This window comes from Tasmannia lanceolata, unplaced genomic scaffold (genome assembly GCF_043159265.1).
Source record: "Tasmannia lanceolata isolate RefF3 unplaced genomic scaffold, GAP_Taslan_0.1 ptg000015l, whole genome shotgun sequence".
Taxonomy (NCBI): Eukaryota; Viridiplantae; Streptophyta; class Magnoliopsida; order Canellales; family Winteraceae; genus Tasmannia; species Tasmannia lanceolata.
This window is the reverse complement of record NW_027518692.1, coordinates 60,778,710-60,797,383: the sequence shown is the minus strand read 5'-3', so window position 1 is coordinate 60,797,383 and position 18,674 is coordinate 60,778,710. Positions and strand designations below refer to the sequence as shown.

At 38.5% G+C, this 18,674-nt stretch overlaps 2 protein-coding genes across 5 annotated transcripts; one reads left to right on the top strand and one right to left on the bottom strand.

Annotated features, from left to right (window-relative positions):
* The first annotated feature begins 869 nt into the window (after positions 1-869).
* LOC143892812 (S-adenosyl-L-methionine-dependent methyltransferases superfamily protein) lies at positions 870-4,516 on the top strand. 4 transcript variants are annotated; one of them, XM_077397686.1, is made up of 6 exons: positions 870-1,237; positions 1,777-1,840; positions 2,985-3,177; positions 3,430-3,490; positions 3,892-4,015; positions 4,184-4,516. In XM_077397686.1, exons 1-6 carry the CDS (start codon positions 1,009-1,011, stop codon positions 4,305-4,307), a joined length of 795 nt encoding a protein of 264 aa, XP_077253801.1. In that variant the 5' UTR covers positions 870-1,008; the 3' UTR covers positions 4,308-4,516. The 4 variants fall into 4 exon arrangements, with proteins under 4 accessions (XP_077253801.1, XP_077253800.1, XP_077253802.1 ...); XM_077397685.1 differs by having other exon boundaries at positions 872-1,237; positions 3,430-3,503; positions 3,860-4,015; XM_077397687.1 differs by having other exon boundaries at positions 873-1,237; positions 1,777-1,844; positions 3,430-3,503; positions 3,860-4,015.
* Positions 4,517-6,015: 1,499 nt separating this feature from the next.
* LOC143892813 (kxDL motif protein) lies at positions 6,016-12,569 on the bottom strand. Its single transcript, XM_077397689.1, has 3 exons — positions 12,411-12,569; positions 7,996-8,148; positions 6,016-6,550 (listed from the first exon to the last, which is right to left on the bottom strand). The coding sequence occupies exons 1-3, from the start codon at positions 12,524-12,526 to the stop codon at positions 6,448-6,450; spliced, it is 372 nt and encodes a 123-aa protein (XP_077253804.1). The 5' UTR covers positions 12,527-12,569; the 3' UTR covers positions 6,016-6,447.
* Positions 12,570-18,674: the final 6,105 nt, after the last annotated feature.

Genomic DNA, 18,674 nt, shown 5'->3' with positions numbered 1-18,674 from the left:
TTAACCGATAATATGGGGTTTGGTTGAATTATAACTAGCAGAATAGGTGCTTAGATTCAACCTAACTAGAGGAGTTTTGGTACCATGTCTCAACCTTCTAACAAGGACAATATTGGACATGCATGCAAACATCACTCTAGCGGACAGCCACTACTAGGATTAATCCTAACAATAAACATCTGGTCCCATGTGAAGGCATGTGTGTAGTGGGGACTGTTGATCTTTTTTACCATCAAAAGTCGGACCCACGTGCTCTTGGTCTCACGTAACTAACATTTCATTAGTAAGATTAAGGCCAATTAAAAGTATAAATGATTAAGTAACACCAACTCTAACCGCTTAAGCTTTCGAAGTAAAAAGTTGTTTCACATGGTATTAGAGTGCTTAAGCTCTTGGAGTAATCGTTTGTAAAACCTAACAACTCCTTGATATTAAAAGAAAAATCTCGCTAATCCAAAAAAGAGGCCACATTGGAGGCAGTAAAGTATAAATGATTAAATAACACCAGCTTTAATAGCTTAAGCTTTTGGAGTAATTGATTGTTTTAAGTGGAAAGAAATGTTTTAACTTTACTGGCTGATATGTGCATTCCACTCTGAGATGTGCCCCTAGTTCTATTGTCACATGCGGTGCACGTGGATGAATGTCGAGGTTAAAAGGGTAAATTACTTGGCTGGGGTGTTTGTTTAGGAGATTTTACATTGTGTTGTGTACATGGAGGACTCCAGTATTTTTCAAAAAGTAGTGGGGTCCACTTCATAGGATGATCCAAGCTGCTCATTTCTTGGGCCACAACATAAAAGAGGCTGTACCCCCGTTAAATCATCTCTGTAAGATGATCCTAACCGCTGATATATATAGAGGCAGAGGCAGAGGCAGAGGCAGAGGCAGAGGCTCCATAATGTGCAAGAGGGTTAGGATCATCATGAAAATGAGTTTTGGGGTGCAACCTATCTAAGTTGTGGCCCAACAAACGAGCGTTGTGTTTGGGAAGAAGGGGGACTGGAGATGTTGTCTCTCAGATTATTGTTCCCTTCTTTTCTAGTTAAACAAACCCTACCTTCCCCTCCAAACGCGTTCCCTTTTAGAAAATGTTGCTCTTTTCTTACAACCCTGCAAAGAAACCCTAGAAATTTCCCCTCGTCGATGTCTACAACGATTGATGAAATTCAACCGCCCGTAGATAATTTTGATATTCTCTCACCCAGATTACATCAAGATACGGCCCCCTTTTTAGGTTGGATTTTTTTTGTTTACTGTTTTGTTCTTGTGAGGCATACGAGCATTGAATTGTTTTTTTGTTTTTTTTTTCTTAGGCTTCTCTTGTGCTTGTTAAGGTTTTGATTCAGTTCACTACCTTTCTCTCTCTCTTTCATTATTTTTGTATTGTGAAACTTATAGAGATTGAAGACATTTTTCAGATCCGTCTTGTATTTATTAAAAAGCCCCAAATTTCACCCACCCAAACACACTGCAACTTAAACTGCTTAGTAACTACGGAGATAGCCAGATAGGTCTAAAGCTTAACACAACTACAGAGATCCTTAAAATCATCTTCTGATAAGCGGAAATATTTATTTTCTGTTTGTAAGTAATATGTTGAACAGTTATTTAATTAGAATCAGCATTTTCCTTTTGTTGGTAGGTAGAAGTTGTGATTCCAGATATAAAACTTGTTACTATTCTTTCTGTGAGATTGTCATTAGAGATAAAGCTTGTTAGAATATGAAACCCATATTTCAGAGTTTAAGCAATGGTAATAATTCTATAATTCAGGGGTTGAGGATGCTTTGATGGGGTTTATTTTCGGCAAGAGAAAGGCAACAGAGGTGGCTCACTTGTGGGTACAAATGACTGATATCTTAATTTTTTTTAATCATTTAGCTATCGGATTGTTTTTCGTTATCATGAAGGTTCTTGGAATGCCATCCTCAGTGACTGTTCTCTGTTCATGTCTACATTTGATTTATATGATTTTAGAGACTCTTTCATTCCGTGCTTGATGTGTTAAATTTGCTTTGAAGTTTATTTTAAAAATCACAGCTTTCATGCAACATAAAAAATCATGTTAGGGAATGTTTGGCAACTATGGAAAAAAATTTCATGAAATATTTGTTTACCTAATGTAAGAGAAGGGTAGAGAGGTGTGATAGAAAGAGAGATTTTAGGGGGTTGCGAGTGAGGAGAGCCTGGGGTTGATTGGAAAACACGGAAAATAAAAATCCTATTTTAAACATGGATAACTTTTCTGTTTACCAACCCCATCACATGCTCTCCTCACTCGCGACCCTCTCAAATCTCTCTCTCACCGGCCCTCTCTAACCTTCTCTTACATTAGGTAAAAAAATATTCCATGAAATTTATTGATCCACCACACTCATTGAAAACACTGGGAATGCATGCGCAAGCCCATGTATTGCTTGTAGGTAAGCTATAAGCTTGCTATGCAAGGATCAAACCAGTGGTCTCGAGGTTGCTACATGGGCCACCTTCCAATTGAGCTAATAGTTTTTACTTTTTACACTATTAGGGAAATTTTCCTCTTTCAGTAAATGACAAGAGTGCCTTTCTGATCTTCCTTGGGCAAGTGTCTATGATCATCGGATCACAGTGGCGTTGGCGGCAATGAAGCGGATTCATGTTGGCTTACCATATCAGTAGACACAATCACTTGCCCAAGGCTAGGGCCATGAGTTTGGACAGTGCTTCCCCCAAGAGATTTGTACACAGAGAACAATGCATCTATATAAGCAGATTACACTGAAACTTAAACATTGTATAATTACTGCAAAAAAGAGAGTAAAGATGTGCAATATATTGAGTTTTCGCTAGAATAGCCACGCCCTCTGATATGCTTGTCAGCGTGGCAATTTTGTTGAAAAAGTGGAATATATTAGCTTAGAAACTGCCATTCAAAAAACAAAAAGGTTAGAAGCCGTAGCCTGCTGATATATTCATTTTCTCTGTTTTCCATGGCTTACTAGAGTCTGGAGAAATCTTCTCTGTAAAGGAGATGCAGTGGTTGATGCTACTTGCGGCAATGGTCAAGATACATTGGCACTGCTCAAGATGGTGGCTGATGAGTCAGGCAATGGTTGTGTTTATGGGATGGATATTCAGAATTCTGCATTAGAAAATACTTCTTCATTACTTGATGTAATAGCCAATCCAAACGAGGTATCAAATCTACTTTGATTACATTTTAATTCATGCTATTTGAGTAAAGGAACATAGAGAGAAGTTGTGTGCATTCTTGTTTGATAAAAATAGGCCCAGCTATCTCAATATTCTCATTGCCTGTGCTGTGTGATATCCTGTCACCCTCTTTCTAATACTCTCAGAAGTTTTAATAGTTCTTATTCTCTATTCCATTTTTGGGTCAGAATAATATGGTTGGTCCTTGAACTGTTGTTTGGGCTTTTGATGCAGAGGAAACTGGTTAAGCTCTTCCCTCTCTGTCATAGCAGAATGGAGGATGTTGTTCCAGAAGGTACCTCTGTTAGGTATTCTCTTCCAATTGCTTTTCTCCATGGCTCTTGCTGAGACACTTTTAAATCTGCACTCTTCCAATTGTTTGTATATAATAAGTTTTCCTGCTGAAAATGACTTTGCTAACAATGAAATTAATGGTTCTGAAATGACAATTGTTCTGCAAAAGAAGACGCAGTGTTTTTTTTTTTCCCTTCTAGTTTGGGAAAAAGGCTTTGTTGAGTTGAGTTGAGTTTCTTTTTTTTTTATGGAATAGCAAAAGAAGATGCAGTTATCTTCTGTAAACAAGAGATAAACAAACTAGTTATAAATGATTTTTTTTCAACTGGCATGCTGCGTACAACCGTGGGGCTTGACTTGACTATTTCAGGCTTGTTGCATTCAACTTGGGTTACCTTCCAGGAGGTGACAAGTCGATAATTACAACATCAAAAACTACATTACCAGCATTGCAGGCCGCAAGCAGAATACTGGGATCTGGGGGACTTATCAGTATATTGGTTTACGTGGGTCATCCTGGTGGAAGGTACCTCCTGCATTGCTAGATTATTTACATGTATTGATCTGTGCTAAAAAGAATCACTGAGTTGAAAATCTATTATTTCTTTCATTTAGTTCTTTGGCAGAAAGCTACATTTCACGGATAGCCTATTTTGTTGCTTAAAGAACTTTCTGCTTATTTTTTGTTATTCAGGGATGAACTGGAGACTGTCCAAGCTTTTGCATCTGGCCTATCAGTTGAGACCTGGGTCTGTTGTAAGTTTGAAATGCTAAACCGGCCAACAGGTCCAGTTCTTATTCTCTTGTCAAAGAAATGAAATCTCATTAAGATTAGTAGTTGAAGTTCTGTGCAAAATCTGGTTGTTTCCTAAGCCATGTGCTCAACCTGTTGTGAAGTCCATGGATTCAGTACAGCCTCTGCATCCTGTATAAACAATCTGGGGTCCTATGAAAGCAATGCCATCTATTTAAGACATAATTTTCAAATCATCCCTAAAATCAAGTTATTCAATTGTTTTTGTTATTATATTTAAATTGACAATTTTACTCTTAAAACAGAGAGCTGCCTGCGCATCCATCAGAGCAAGAGAGGTAAAGCCCATTTCTCAAAAGGATACTGATGTTGTCATTACCATGTTTTGATAATTGCACTAACTCAGCTCGTCTCTTCCTTTTTAATTGGCTTCTCAGAGCTTTTTTAGGAACTGTAATAACAGCTGTTTAAATAATAAAAAACAAGCTGAGTTAGTGCAATTATTAAAAAAAATGGTAGTGCCAATATCAGTAGCCTTCTCAAAATAATCCTCCTTTTATATAAATAATGAAGGAAAAGAAGTTGAGTGTGGCTCTCCAACCACAACAATAGCAGATCTCGAGCTTGTGAACCATTCTTCCTTTCCGTAACCTGTTGGAAACTGAATGCTTAACTTTGCAGATGCTTTTGATTGTAACCACGTAAATCTCAGAAACCCTCTCCTCTCTTACGTCGAAAACAAACACATTTCACAAGCTTGATTGAATTTTGGCTTGGGGGTGGGTCTTAATGGACCCGATTGCTAAGCCAAATGGTCATTTGCTGAATGGTCTAGGACAATGAGGATGCCACAGCGATGGAGAGCTACATTATAATGGAGAGTAAATGATCTTGAATAGGTCTAGAAACCTCAAAGTATGTGGATACCTATGGGGGTCTTTCTCAACAAGAGCAATACGAGCAGGAAATACTTTGAGATCTAGACCTAGTGTTTTTGTTGAGCTTGATGGAAATTATTCTTATTGGCTATATCCAATGAGTGCTCTTCTTGTTCTTTTGGGCACGGGCCTTTGCTTTCCACAATCTTGAGCGACTTAATTTTTGGAGTAAAGATCCATAAAAAGAAAATTGTTTTCTCCTGCAAAAGTGAGCCTCGAAATGCCTTTCTGCAAAATTGCCCAGAATGTGTGAATGCTTATTTTCTGGGGTAAGATTTATGAGAGGCTATCGACAGAGTGACACAGAGATCTAAGAATATCAATTCAAATGGATTTGAGTGATCATATTCGACCTATTGCGATTGCTTCTCTCTTCCTCTCTGTGCTGCATCAACATTCACATGCCATATATGGTGGGAGACAACCGACCAAAAACATAAGGGAAAGAGCAATTTAGGGTTACTCATGATTGTAAATTTATGAAATGATCCTATAGGACTTCTGCTTGTTGAATTTTAACCTTTTCTTTTACCAAGTGCTGAGGGAGGAATAAGGAGGCTGGGAGGAGGAGATACTTGAAAGGGCATTCATGAGGAGACTGAGGAGCGACTAAAAAATACAGAAAAAATAAAAATAAATTGCGCGATGAAGCAAAAAATCAAGAAACAAAAAAATCATACTCAAAAATCAGATTGACTTCTTCCTGATTTTTAGCCACTTCTCAGGCTCATAGCAATCGTGCAACCCACATGCAGGCCTCGTGTGGGTGAGGAAGAATAATGCCAGGGTCACTGCTAATTTCCATCGAAGTCCATCACATGAACAGTGCAGATCTTGGTGTAAGAAAATCTCCTTCCAATCAACTGAAGTTTTTCAAATTTCTTTAATACACTGAAGCCATCAATTCGCTTAAGAGTAGTAAATTTGAATGTTGGACACCGATAGATTGCCATTACATTTATGCATTAAAACTTCAGTTTGACTAATATAAAACAACCTTAGAATTTAAAACCTTGATAATAATTTGACCCCCCGATTCTTTACCTGAAAAATTCATTCTAACGAGTCTTTCTTAATTTAAGAACATCACCGATCAGTGCCACACAACCAAACTCTAAGCCCGTCTGCCGTTTAAGTTTCATCAAATAAAGAGCTCCTGAGCAAAATCAAGCTCTTGGGACTTGGAAGAACTTCAATATAGAAATTCACCCGAGTCTAGGTCCGTAGAGCATGATTCTGCTTATCTCGGACAGAACGTGGCGAGCGTTATTGAGGCCTTTCAAGGTCTGGTCTTTGGTCGAGTATCTTTGATGCTGAATCGTCTGGAAATGCATCTGGATATGTTGCTAAGATCTTTGCCTTCATGCTTCTGGAACTCAGATAAAAAAAAATAGAACACAAATTATGTAAATACCAGGAAAGCTTAAAAACAAAATAACAATCCCACAGACGGAAAAAGAAAGAAGCAGAGACACATGACCATATTTAACTGCATGGCAAAAAATAGACATGAATCTGGATGAATTACTTTATGGAGAAACATGTGTACAAGTTAAAATATTAATTAAAAGAAAAAATATTGTGACTTTTCTTTCAAAGTTCTTTAGCATTACAAATTCAAAAAATTATCAAATCAACAAGTCTGGGGTCGAAGCCATTAAAAAAAGGTTGAATTGAGAGGTAACTCCTTATAAACCAAGAAAAAAAATCGATCGAGGAAACAATTATTTACATCAGAAGCTTTAGAACACCATTTAGTTTTGAATGATTTGGATTCAGGTCATGGATTAAAAGAGAAAACACGTCTAAGAAGTACGAATGGCTACAATTTTCCAAGTCATCAAATAGTGAGGTCAAGTTTTAGTGTTTCCGATGAAGACTAGAAAGTAACGAAGGATTTGATCATTTCTCCAAGTTGGGAGGAAAGAACAATCCTGTACCATAAGTCCATCACTGTCTTACTATTGTATGATGAGAAGCAACAAGTCCAGGCCTATGAGTGCTTGATTGAGTTTTACAGGATGGGGTCTCAAGAATGCTGAACTCATCAATGAGTTTTAGAGAAAAGAAAGGGCAGAAAATCAAGGATATCATCTTATAGATTCTCACATCACAACAATAGTAATCTAATTAAGAGATATAGCCTTAAAAGATAATGCTCCCTTCTGATAAATTGCAGAGTTAAATAGTGTGCAACTGATGAATGGGCTCTTGTGAGTTGTGACCAAGGTTTTAAATATCGACCGAAATTTTGGATTTCGGTCAACACTGAAACCGAAACATTCCAAAACCGAAATTCCATAAAAACGACCGAAATTTCGAAATTTTGGAAATTTCAATATAATATTATTATTATTTAATGCTTTACGGAATTTCAACCGAAATTTCGGGAAAAAAATCCTTAGTTTCGATAGCTTCTACCGAAATTTCGGGATTTCGGCTGAAATTTCAGTTTTGGTGAATCCCGAAATTATAGCCGAAACCGAAATTTAAAACCTTGCTTGTGGCTACTGTAGGCTTAATGTAAATGGGGATATAGACAGGAAATATCCATCATGACAACCTAAGAAATGATATGCCTACAAGCTCAGACACATATCATGGAATTAAAATGAATACAATCAAAATGATGTAGAAAATATAATAATATGTAATACGTAAACCTATATAGAAATATGTTTAGAAGGTTTGGGTCTCGCTGATTGTCATGCTCAATACACATGTCATCATGCTGAAACAACATGACAATTTATAATAAGGAAGAATGCCTATTAAAAAATAATTAGAAAGAAATCCAGATATGGAATGTCATACCTCAGCTTCTGAAATATGTAATCCAGGTCTGTTTTCATAGACTTCAAGAGGCGTGTATTTCTCGAGAAATCGCTGGAAACCTCTGCATAACATTGCTCGGAATAGTCGTTAAAATGTGACAAGACTGCATTGCTGTCCTGCAGCCTCCCCAGTCTGATAACAGGTAGTGAAAGAGAAATTAGTTCATTAGAGTAAAAAGGAACTGTTTATTAACATAGATGAGAGAAATTCTAAATAAGCATTGATAACGAAATTGTACATAGAAGTTATACGACTAGCTGGGAAATCAATTCATTCAAGTAAAAAGGAAGGGTGTGTTTGGATTGCCGGAATCACGAATCACTATCGGTATCACATTCCAATCCAATTACAATTCCCCTCGTAAATGGAAAATGATTCCAATTCTACTGTTTGTGTAAGCACTGGAATTTGTCCAGGGAATCAATCGTGATTCCAATTCTAGTGTTTGGTACGCATCAGACCAAAGGGAATGGATTCAATTTTTCAATAAATCTTACATATTGTCCCACTGAATAAGACTTGTTGTTTTTTCCAGATTCATCAATATGATAACTTAGTGAGACCATGCTAATCATCGTGAAGTCATCTGGTTCAACACCCTCCAGACTCATCTGCCTAAAGAGGGTCAAGCCTTATTTGGCCTGTAACAATTCCATTAATACTAGAGTTCCAAGTCACAAGTTCTCTTGGTGTCATTCTCTCAAACAGCTTGTGAGCATCATCTTGTAAGCATGATCAGTGAGCCCACATGCACCATACAAATGGATTAGATTGTCCTAAACAAAGAACAAGGATTCAATCTTCAAATCACATTCGGAAGGGATAACCAAAAAATCCCCAAATTTTATTTTTCAAATCATAAAAGAAAGTCATCCAAGAGAAACAAAAGACAAGTTGAAAACTTCAAGCAGAGAGAGAGAGAGAGAGAGAGAGAGATGAATACCTTGAAATTATAAGAGATCGGATTTTTTTTTTTAAATGGGTCTCTCATTTCTGGTTTTGGAGATAAGTTGTAAAACCAAAAAGTAAAAAATGGTATTCTGGAAAGGGCCTCTCTTTGAGAAAGCAGAAAAGCTATGGGGGAGAGAGCGAGAGAGCTCTTTTTTCAGCCAGAGAACGAGAAGAGAACGAGAACAGAGAGAGGGATGAATACCTTGAAATTTGCTCTTGATTTGGAGGAGAGATGGACAACAGAGAAGAGAAGGCTGTTGAGAGAAGAGAGAGGAAAGTTTGAGAGAAAAACTTAATATCGGAAGCTAAAATCGGGAGGAGATTTGACACCGTTTTTATCTCTTGATTCCCTGAATCAGAATACCACCTCCTGGGGCGGGTAACAAAAAGGGCCCGAATTTTCCCACGTTTTTTCCGCTTGGAATCAATAATGGTTTCCCATTCCATTTGGAATACTAAACCAAATGCTGGAAGCCTGGAATCGCCCTAACCGGTATCAGACACCGATACCGATTTCTGATTCCGGCAATCCAAACGCACCCGAAATGTTTATCAACACGGATGAGACAAATTCTACATAAGCATTTGATAATGAAAATGTACGTGGAAGTTCTAGGACTCCCCTCTTTTTTTTTTGAATGGTTCTAGGACTCTTAACTCTTTTTTTAGACCCTATTGATCAAGCTCTTATTCTACATACTATTGATCAAGCACCAGGGGTTCAAAAGGTTACAACAGTTTCCTAAAAATGTATGCGCAGAGAGCATAAAAAATATTCCTCGGGTTTAGTCCCAGCTGTTTTCTGCTAAGAGCATAAAAAAAAAGCACCAATCATAATAAATTTCAGTTTTTTCAATTTCCTGCTTTTAAAGTGGAATAAACATAACAAAGCTGAGCAAAGAAACCACTCCACATATATAAGAATATTAATACAAGACTACAATGAAACCTTCCACACTTTGGCTGCTGTGATTAATACCTACTTTAAATTTGTGGTTAGTCAATGATCCAATAAGAGGCCCACCTAACATAGCTCCAAAGAACTCAAGTCCATGGACAAAATCAACAGAAAACAATAACAGAGTTTCAAAATTTTCAGCTCTTTGGACAAGTCACTCATCTCAAGTGCAGGTCATAGAAAAAAAAGAGAGGGTTCATTCTCTATTCCAGCCTTCTCCACAGGTGAATAAGCCCATGCATTATTCTACAGCTTGCCAAAACTCCTCATGAAACTTCTGCTGAGAAAGCATCCCAGCAGCATCAAAACAACACAACACAAAATCACCATAAATTTTTTAATTCCTGCAAGCAAACCCTAGCTTCAGGTATGATAATTCTACCAATACCATAAAAAATCCAACAACAAATCAGTAGAGAATGATTATAAATTTCATGGAATTTCATTTTCGCTGTTTAAAATAGAATTCCAATATATTCTCAGCGAAGTCTTTTTTTGCTTCAATTAATAAAGGCTGGGCTTCAAGAAGAAGTAGAGTTTGGAAATCCATGGCACCGCCAAGAGTGGTGGCTTTCATGTGGACAGTTGTTCATAGGAAAATTAATACCTTGTGACCGACTGGAAAAAAAAAGAAAGCCCAATTTAGCTAGTAGATGTGTCTTGTGTATGAATTCGGAAGAGACCTTGGATAATATGATGTCGCACTGCCCTTTCGCCTTTTAATTATGGACAAAGGCGGTGCGGGTGCTTGGAATATTATGGGTTTTTCCAAGATCTATCAGCAGAGTCTTATTAAATTGGAGCTAGGGTCCGTTTGGAAATACAGGTAGGTTGCTATGGAAGACCATCCCATATGCCATCCTCTGGAACACATGGAAAGAACACAATACACGCATTTTTTTTTTTGCATCTTCGAGGAGAAGAGTTAGAGTGCAAGTCGGGTGGCATTGGATATAAGAGTGGAAATTATTTCCTGGGCAAAAGCAAAAAAGAAAATCCCTTACGGTTTAGGGGATATTCTGCGCAATTGGTGGGCAAATTTTATGGGAAAGAATCATCAAGAGTAAACCTCAGCCTAAGTGGAAGCCTCTGCCTCTGGGGGTGGGTTAAATTGAATTTTGATGGAAGCTCGGTAGGCAATCCAGGAAATGCTGGGATTGGTGGACTGATTAGGGATGACAAGGAATTAATATTAATGTCCTTTTTGAGGCCGGCAGGAGAATGTGATGCGAATGAAGCTGAAGTTAAAGCCATGCTTTTGGTCTTCGCTGGGCTTATGAGCACGATATAAGGACGCTAATTGTGGAAGGGGACTCAGCTAATGCAATAGCTCGGGCTTCAAACAAGTCTAAGGGCCCTTGGAAGATTCAAGGTGAAATTGTGGACATATTGGATTTATTGAAATTTCTGAAACCCAACGTTGAACATCGAAGAAGGTCAGCAAATGAGGCGGCGGACAGCAAAAGAAGGAGTGCTTAGGTAGTCTATGCCGGTCGTGTCATCCATCAATACTCCAATGTAATAGGTCCTGCAGGACCATCTTTATGTGTGTGATGTGGGACATCTTGTCCCCGCACAACTTTTTTGAATATTAATGAATTGTCGCTTTTCAAAAAAAAAAAGAAGAGAGAATTCCAATTTGGGCTTTTACAAGACAAAAACCGACATGAAAGTTGGTCTAATGAAGCATCCTGGCATCATAAAATAACAGAAGATTATCAGGGATTTCTGATCTTTCTAGTTCATGCAAATTCTAGTTCTGGCATCTACCATTCCAGTAAGAAGATCCACACGTGAAATATGCTGAGAAAGCAATACAGTTACATCAAACAACATAATCAATATAAAAACATCATAAATTTACAATCTCTCTCCAGTCCAAGCAATCAAACCCTAATAATGATTGTGGTAATCAAATTGATTCAATTCCAACAGAAAAAATAATTAAAAAAAAATATGATTGTTCAACTTTCTTCCAGTTCTACGAATGCAAATCCAAATTTCAGTTCAGATATTTCTAAACCCATATAAACATCCTCATCCGCCGAATAGCCATTTCCCAACAACAAAATCTACATAAAAACATACCACGACTTCTCTTCTGATCCCTTGAACCAAAACCCTAGCTCAAAATCACGAAGGAAGCAGAACCAAAAAACAGTTTCATTGGAAAAATCAACAAAAAGGTCACGAATGCCGATTTTTTCTGGTTCCTGCAATCAAAACCCTAGCTCAAAATCATGAAAAGCAAGACGAATAAACCCTAACTTCGGTTCCAGTATTTCTACCCACGTAGAATCTAGCCCTAACTTTAGTTTCAGCAATTCTACCATTACAATAAAAAAATACACCAAATGTATCCAATTTCAACATAAATCTCAACAAAATATTACAAACTTTCGATTAATTCCAGACACTAGAATCGGAATCTTTACTCACAATCATCAAAAGCAAAGCAGAATGAAATTAAATGATGGGAACGCACATGAGATGTTGTAATTGTTTGAGGGATTCCACGTCATCTGCATCAATTAGGGTTTTGAACTGACGAGAGATCTCTTCCGAAGCCGCGTTGATGGATTCCTTCTCCACCCCCTCCATGCCAAACTGAGTAGTGCGTAGGATAACAGATGTTTGCCTCTTTTAACATGGGACTGGGATAACATGCGCCGGGGGTCCTCATTACAAAAAGTCGTTCGTCATTCGACCATAAGTAATATCAGGGGTGGAAGTTGGGTCGGGTTCAACCCCTTTTTTTGACTCGGGTTCGGTTGGCATTGGAGCCATCCCGATTTAATTTCAGGTTGGGTTAGGGTTGAGGCCTTTGGCAACCCGACCCGACCTCACCTCCGTTATCCAAATTTTATCTTGATTGGCTTTGGGTTATGGTATTTTCTGTTTGGCCTTAGGTGAATCTGAACCCAACCCAGCTCCACTTTGGGATAGATGGGTTGCGTTAGGGTTGACCATCCTCAACCAGAGCCTTGAGTTGGGTTGGGTTAGGGTTGAGGGAATGCTATCTCGGGTTAGGGTTAGGGTTGGCCTCAGCCTGATCCAACCTGGCCCAAGTTGCACCCCCTAATAAGATGTCGCTCCCCTTAAGTTCTTTGGGCAAAGCCCTCCCTTCAAATGATGAACCTCCAAAACTTACGGCACGAGGCGTGTTTGTATCCCAGAATTAGAATTTGACTTTTTATTCAGTTCCTGCTAATTCCTTTGTTTTGATCAAACTACTTAGTTGGAATGGGGGACTTGGTCGAATTAAAACATAGAATTTTGGGGAGATCTTGATTCGGGACCTCTCTCTCTCTATAGAAAGTAACTCTTTTAAGGGTAATGAGGGAAAACTTTGGTTGCAACTCCAGTCGGGGCGGGTTGGGTTATTTTTCTTTTTTAAATACCCAACATTCCTAAACATAACCCTACCCAAGATAGTTTCTCGGTTCGGGTCTGAATTTTTCAACATTCTCAATGCATGCACCTAAGTCCGGATTGCTTGATTATTGTTCTCTTTAATCTTTTTATGCTATACCGGGCTACCGGCCAGCCATGTGCCTATCCTTACAAATCGTAATTTTGAGTAATAATTCTCTTTGATGTCTTTTTTTTTCTTCCTAGACTTCCACTTGCTTGTAAATTGTAATTGTAGTTTTAGTTTGAGGGGAAAAGTAGTATATAGGGTACTGTAATGTGGTAATAATAGTAAATCATTATAGTTAGAAATGAAGGATCATGGATTTTATAGATTTGATACAAGAACCCATGTAAAATCAATGAAACCTATCTCAATCTTTAGAATCTTTCTGACTAAAGCACATCAACTCTTTTTTGTTGAATAAATATTGTCATATCCACCATCATAGTCAACAATTTCTAGCACACCTTCCCTGTATCAAACCATTGGGGGAAACTTGTGGATGTCGTATTCGATCCCGCACAAGGGCACGAGCATTTACTACAAACCTTCCCTTTGGGGTCAAGCCTTTTAGCTTAGCTGGTTAAGGCTTTGTCTTTAACCTTAAGGTCGAAGGTGACGGTTAGGAACACCAAGGTACACAAAGGATTCATCATGGAAATAATATAAGGTATGAGGGCTTTAAGTTAGTAGAAATGATCAAGCAGTCACCCCAGCTTAACTACGCCCCGCCCCCGGTCGTCCCCATCCATCCCCCCACCCCCCAACTAGGGGTGTCAACGGATCCACCTATGTCACAGTCACGATCCATTCAAATTCCTTATCGGTCGGATCGGAGTCGGTTTGTTCTTCGGATCCTACTTTCCACGTCATGATCATGATCCATTTTAATTCGGACCGTCTATCGGAGTGTCCTATTATATCCCACGTTTTGAAGGTATCAAGCTGAGGTGTATGAATTACGTCGAGTTTTGGTCAGAGACTCCGAAGTGACTGCTCCTTTCCTTGGAAATTTGGGGACTTTGAAGTAAAAGAAGATTTGGATTATGGATATAATGCGAAAAAAGAAGTGCGCTGTGATGTGGAAATTGAAGGGATAGATATCAAACATAAGGGGGTTTCTGAGAAATTATTTTGTAGTGTCCAGGTTTTTGGGTTAGGAGAAGTCTGGCAAGAGATGATAAAGAGGCGTTGAAGATGGCGATGAGAGGGATGAAAACATAGACAACCAGCTGCCTGTTTCATAAAGAGAGAAAGAGAGAGCTAGTTGTTCTCAACCCATCCACACCTAATTCTAACGAATGCCTACCAAACATCAGAATTGGAATAGAGATTCTGTTTACAAGAGAACAAGAATAGCGGTTCTATTTACAAGAGAATATGAATAGAAATGGAATGTGATGTCTATTCTTATTCCCGATTCCGAGGGTGCTCTTGGATTGCCAAAACTAATTATCGAAATTGACATCACATTCCCTTCCTATACCTATTCTAATCTTAAACGGAATCTCAATCTTGGTTCTATTGTTTGGGGAAGCTTTAGGAATCAAAATGATGGAAACCATGGGTGGCATTGAGAGAAATGGGATCGCATGGTGTAGGTAGCCCGTGAGGTAGTTAACAATATCCCACCCAGTGATTAGAGTAGTTGTCTTAGGTGCGTGTGGTACCATTGTGGAAATGAGAAGTCTAGAAAATAAGCAACGAGTATACATATGTTTTGGTATTCAAGAAAAGTCATTGGAGTAATTGCCTATCCAAGTCTGGAAGAGAACAAATCCCTACTACACGCCATATCATTATTATCACTAGCCTTTCACAAATCCAACACGAAAAAAAGACTAATAAAGAGACAACCCCAAAATCCCTCGGCTTTCGCAACATGGAAGATCTAATCGTTAGATATGACTAATCTACCATAAAGTCTTAATAGTCCGAAATCTAATCTCTTAATTATAAGTTTACGAGGAGATCGAGACGGAAGCCCTAACTTCTAATGTTTTCGTAACATCAAATCACAAAACTCGGAACAGCCCAAAAAGCTCTCGTCCAAACATTAATTCTCTCTTCACAGAGAATCATGAGTTTTCAGATCTAAGTTCAAAATGGATGCTGAATACACTAATTTCTTGATTTTCTTCAACCACCAAGGACATCATAATCTCAGAAATTCCTCCACAAAAGCCTGAAATTCTCATCATGAAATTGAAAACTCGCTTTTTCTTAAATCGCCTACTCTATTATACAAAGACTAGGCAGAACATCATGATCCTAAACATCTTCCATCAAAATAGAAATTCAAACCTCTACCCTAATTTTTTTCAACACTCACGAGATCGGAAACTCTAAACCCTAATTTCTCCCAACAGCATCATCATTTTTCAGATCTAGGGCTCGGGAACTTTCTCTATATCGAGCATTAAAAATACCGACATCTAATCTCCCCCTTTTAAACTAATTACTTGAATAGCAACACTGATCTCTGCAGATAGCAGAGAAAAAGCAGGGCAAAAAAACAGCTTTCCTTCAAAAGCACGGGGCTCGAAAACCAGAGCTTTTCACAAACCCTAGCTTTAATGCCTCGGAAGCTCAAATCAGCAGAAAGATAAAAACCCAAACCCTAAATGAGGGCTTTATCAGACGTGGGAACGCGAGCCGAAAGGGATTTATAGTCCTTGCCCAAAATCTCATACATTTTTCATGCACATGCAAAATCACATACATGTCCACATAGCCTTCCATCCATGCCTACATACGGTTTGCATACTCTTTGATCACAAAATTACGGGACTGCCATTCTTTTGTTTTTTTAATTGGAAAGTGCACCTGATGACAAAACTAGCGGGCCCACCGACTGACGATCTACTTCTAATCATTCTTGGATTTTTAATCATAGCCTTCCATAATCGATGAACGGTTTGGATCATCGACGTGTGGGCCCCAAATGATAAACTGCTGTTGAACTGTGATATTACACGTTTTAGTCATTTTTTACATAACTGTATGAGCCAGTAATATTGTTCAATAATTAGGGTTAACTACGTAATTTAACAATTAACGTGCCTGCCCATAAATGTCACTGGGTTTTCCGTAATTATTTTGGAATACCGGTCGACTTTAAAAGGCCGACCACAGTATTCTCTCACGCCATCCTGTTCCAAATATAAACCGTACATACAGCACGGCTTTTAAGAAGCGTTGGGATCGAGGATTTTAAATAATTCAGGTGACGACACGTGCAAAAACAATGGGGCCACAAAGTTTTTTTTGGGTGATCCAAACCATTCATTTGTTGGGTCCCCGTTGAAGATAGGGTGTGCTAAAAAAACCTTCTCCCATTCTAACCCTTCTCCGATCCTAACCCTTCCATTTGTGGAGGTTTAAAATGGACGGCAACCGATATAGACCACCCATGGATCCTAGGGTTAGGAACATCTTATGGAGAAGATTTTTTGTGCACATCCTCTCTACATCAGGGCCCAACAAATGAAAGGTTTGGATCACCCAAACAATGTGGGCCCCACTGTTTTCTTCAGTATATATTAAAATTTTTAAAAGTGTCTCATGCATTTTGTCTATGGTTGATAAGATTATTCTTCACTAAATTAGGGTAAAATAGTCTATTAATTATATAAAAAATGGGTACTTATATTGGCACTCTGTTCTGATAATAAGACGAGCTCATCTCACCTTGTCTCTAATGATTAAACAAGTTCTCATACGCTACCACAATTTCTTTTCGGCAGCCGATAAAAAATAAAGAAAGGACAAGATGGCTCGGCTTATTATCAAAACATTGTAGTGCGCGAATAACAATTGCATTAAACTCTATATGAAAAAATGCTATTGTTACTCACACTACCATGCTTTGATAATGAGATGAACTAATCTTGTCTCTTATTATTTAACCCAGCCGTCAAAAGGTTATTACAATTTCTAAAAGTTCCCTAGAGGTGATCAAAAAGAAAAGACAAGATGTGTTCGTTCCTAGATTAAAACATGGTACTGCCAATATCAGTAGCCAAATAATAAAAAAGATAATTATGGGTATCATAACAAGATCTAACTGAGGGTTTCGTACGATGACGTTTCCATTTGAAACCAGACCACCCTGTTCCCTTCATTAAGAACATTTTTTACGGGAATACTCCCAAATGCAAGGGTTATTTTAGTCTATAAAAAACAATAATAGGGTTATTTCTGTCCTCGAAAAATAAATAGTCATTCCCATATCATCCCCAACATTTAATTCAGCGAGATCCGCATTCAATGAGACGGAGGGACAGAATGACGTTTGAAATCACGCGAATCATCATTGACGTGCTGTTGTGCCACGTGGAATATGGCCCACACTTCAATTTAATAGAAAAATGGAGAGCATATCAGGTGGGGGGTCAAATCGGAGTGCTTCATGTCGGATTGATAACGGAAAATCCTTTCGCGTTTTTCAGTCAAATCAATTGAGACAATTTCGGGTCACATTAGAGAATAACGCCGATATTTTCGTTAGTATGTTGGAAAGCTCAAGAGAGACCTCAAAACAATGGGGCCCATCTCTCGTACCGAAATTCTAGACGCCCACAGATTTACTACCCGCTATCATCCCGTGGGCCCACACTTTGTCTTATTCCCCACATCCGTCCGATTGACTCTCCACCCTGGTCAAATATATAATTGCATTATGGCCATGGTTAGCGGGATCGGAACCCAGGTCCTATTCGGATCAGAGCCTATATGTATGTTACTACCTAGTGAAACCAGCGAATACTTACAAATATATTACATGTTCCAGCCATTTTTTGTAATTTGTATAACCCCAATGGCCCGTTTGGATACCTCATATTTTGTATTTGGATTTGGAATTGAGTTTTGAATATAAAATGAATAGATCGGCCGGCTCATGTTGAAGGAGAGAGGGAAGGACCGAAGGTTGAGGAGCCTCGAGGATCCGAAGGAAACCAATTGGACCAACTGGGTTTATGTAGACCCCTAGCCACAGTTTTAAATATCAGTTTATGTATTAAAAGTAATAGGAATGATGGACGGAAGGGCGCCCTTGCAAAAACCAGTTACAAGGGCGCTCCCATTGGTCGATCTCAAGGAGGTACATTTACTACAGCACAGAAAATTACCTAAATGGAATTGACTCGTAAAATTGAAGTAACCCTCTTGAGATAGACCAGTAGGGTTGCCCTTGTAATTGGTTTTTTGCAAGGGCGATCTTCAGTCTATCATTCCTCAAAAAGTATCGGCCAATTTTGGGATTAATCAATCAAATATATAGCTGTGTATAAGGATTCCATATATAAGCCATATCAGTATATCACGATCATA

Excerpts from the sequence above, each read along its gene's own strand:
- LOC143892812 (XM_077397685.1), top strand. The coding sequence starts at position 1,009 with ATGTTGTCTCTCAGATTATTGTTCCCTTCTTTTCTAGTTAAACAAACC. Across the intron at positions 3,504-3,859 it reads CCAGAAGGTACCTCTGTTAG|GCTTGTTGCATTCAACTTGG; the intron begins GTATTCTCTTCC and ends TGACTATTTCAG. Across the intron at positions 4,016-4,183 it reads GTGGGTCATCCTGGTGGAAG|GGATGAACTGGAGACTGTCC; the intron begins GTACCTCCTGCA and ends TTTGTTATTCAG.
- LOC143892813 (XM_077397689.1), bottom strand. The coding sequence starts at position 12,526 with ATGGAGGGGGTGGAGAAGGAATCCATCAACGCGGCTTCGGAAGAGATC. Across the intron at positions 8,149-12,410 it reads AAACAATTACAACATCTCAT|ACTGGGGAGGCTGCAGGACA; the intron begins GTGCGTTCCCAT and ends ACCTGTTATCAG. Across the intron at positions 6,551-7,995 it reads TACATATTTCAGAAGCTGAG|AAGCATGAAGGCAAAGATCT; the intron begins GTATGACATTCC and ends TCTGAGTTCCAG.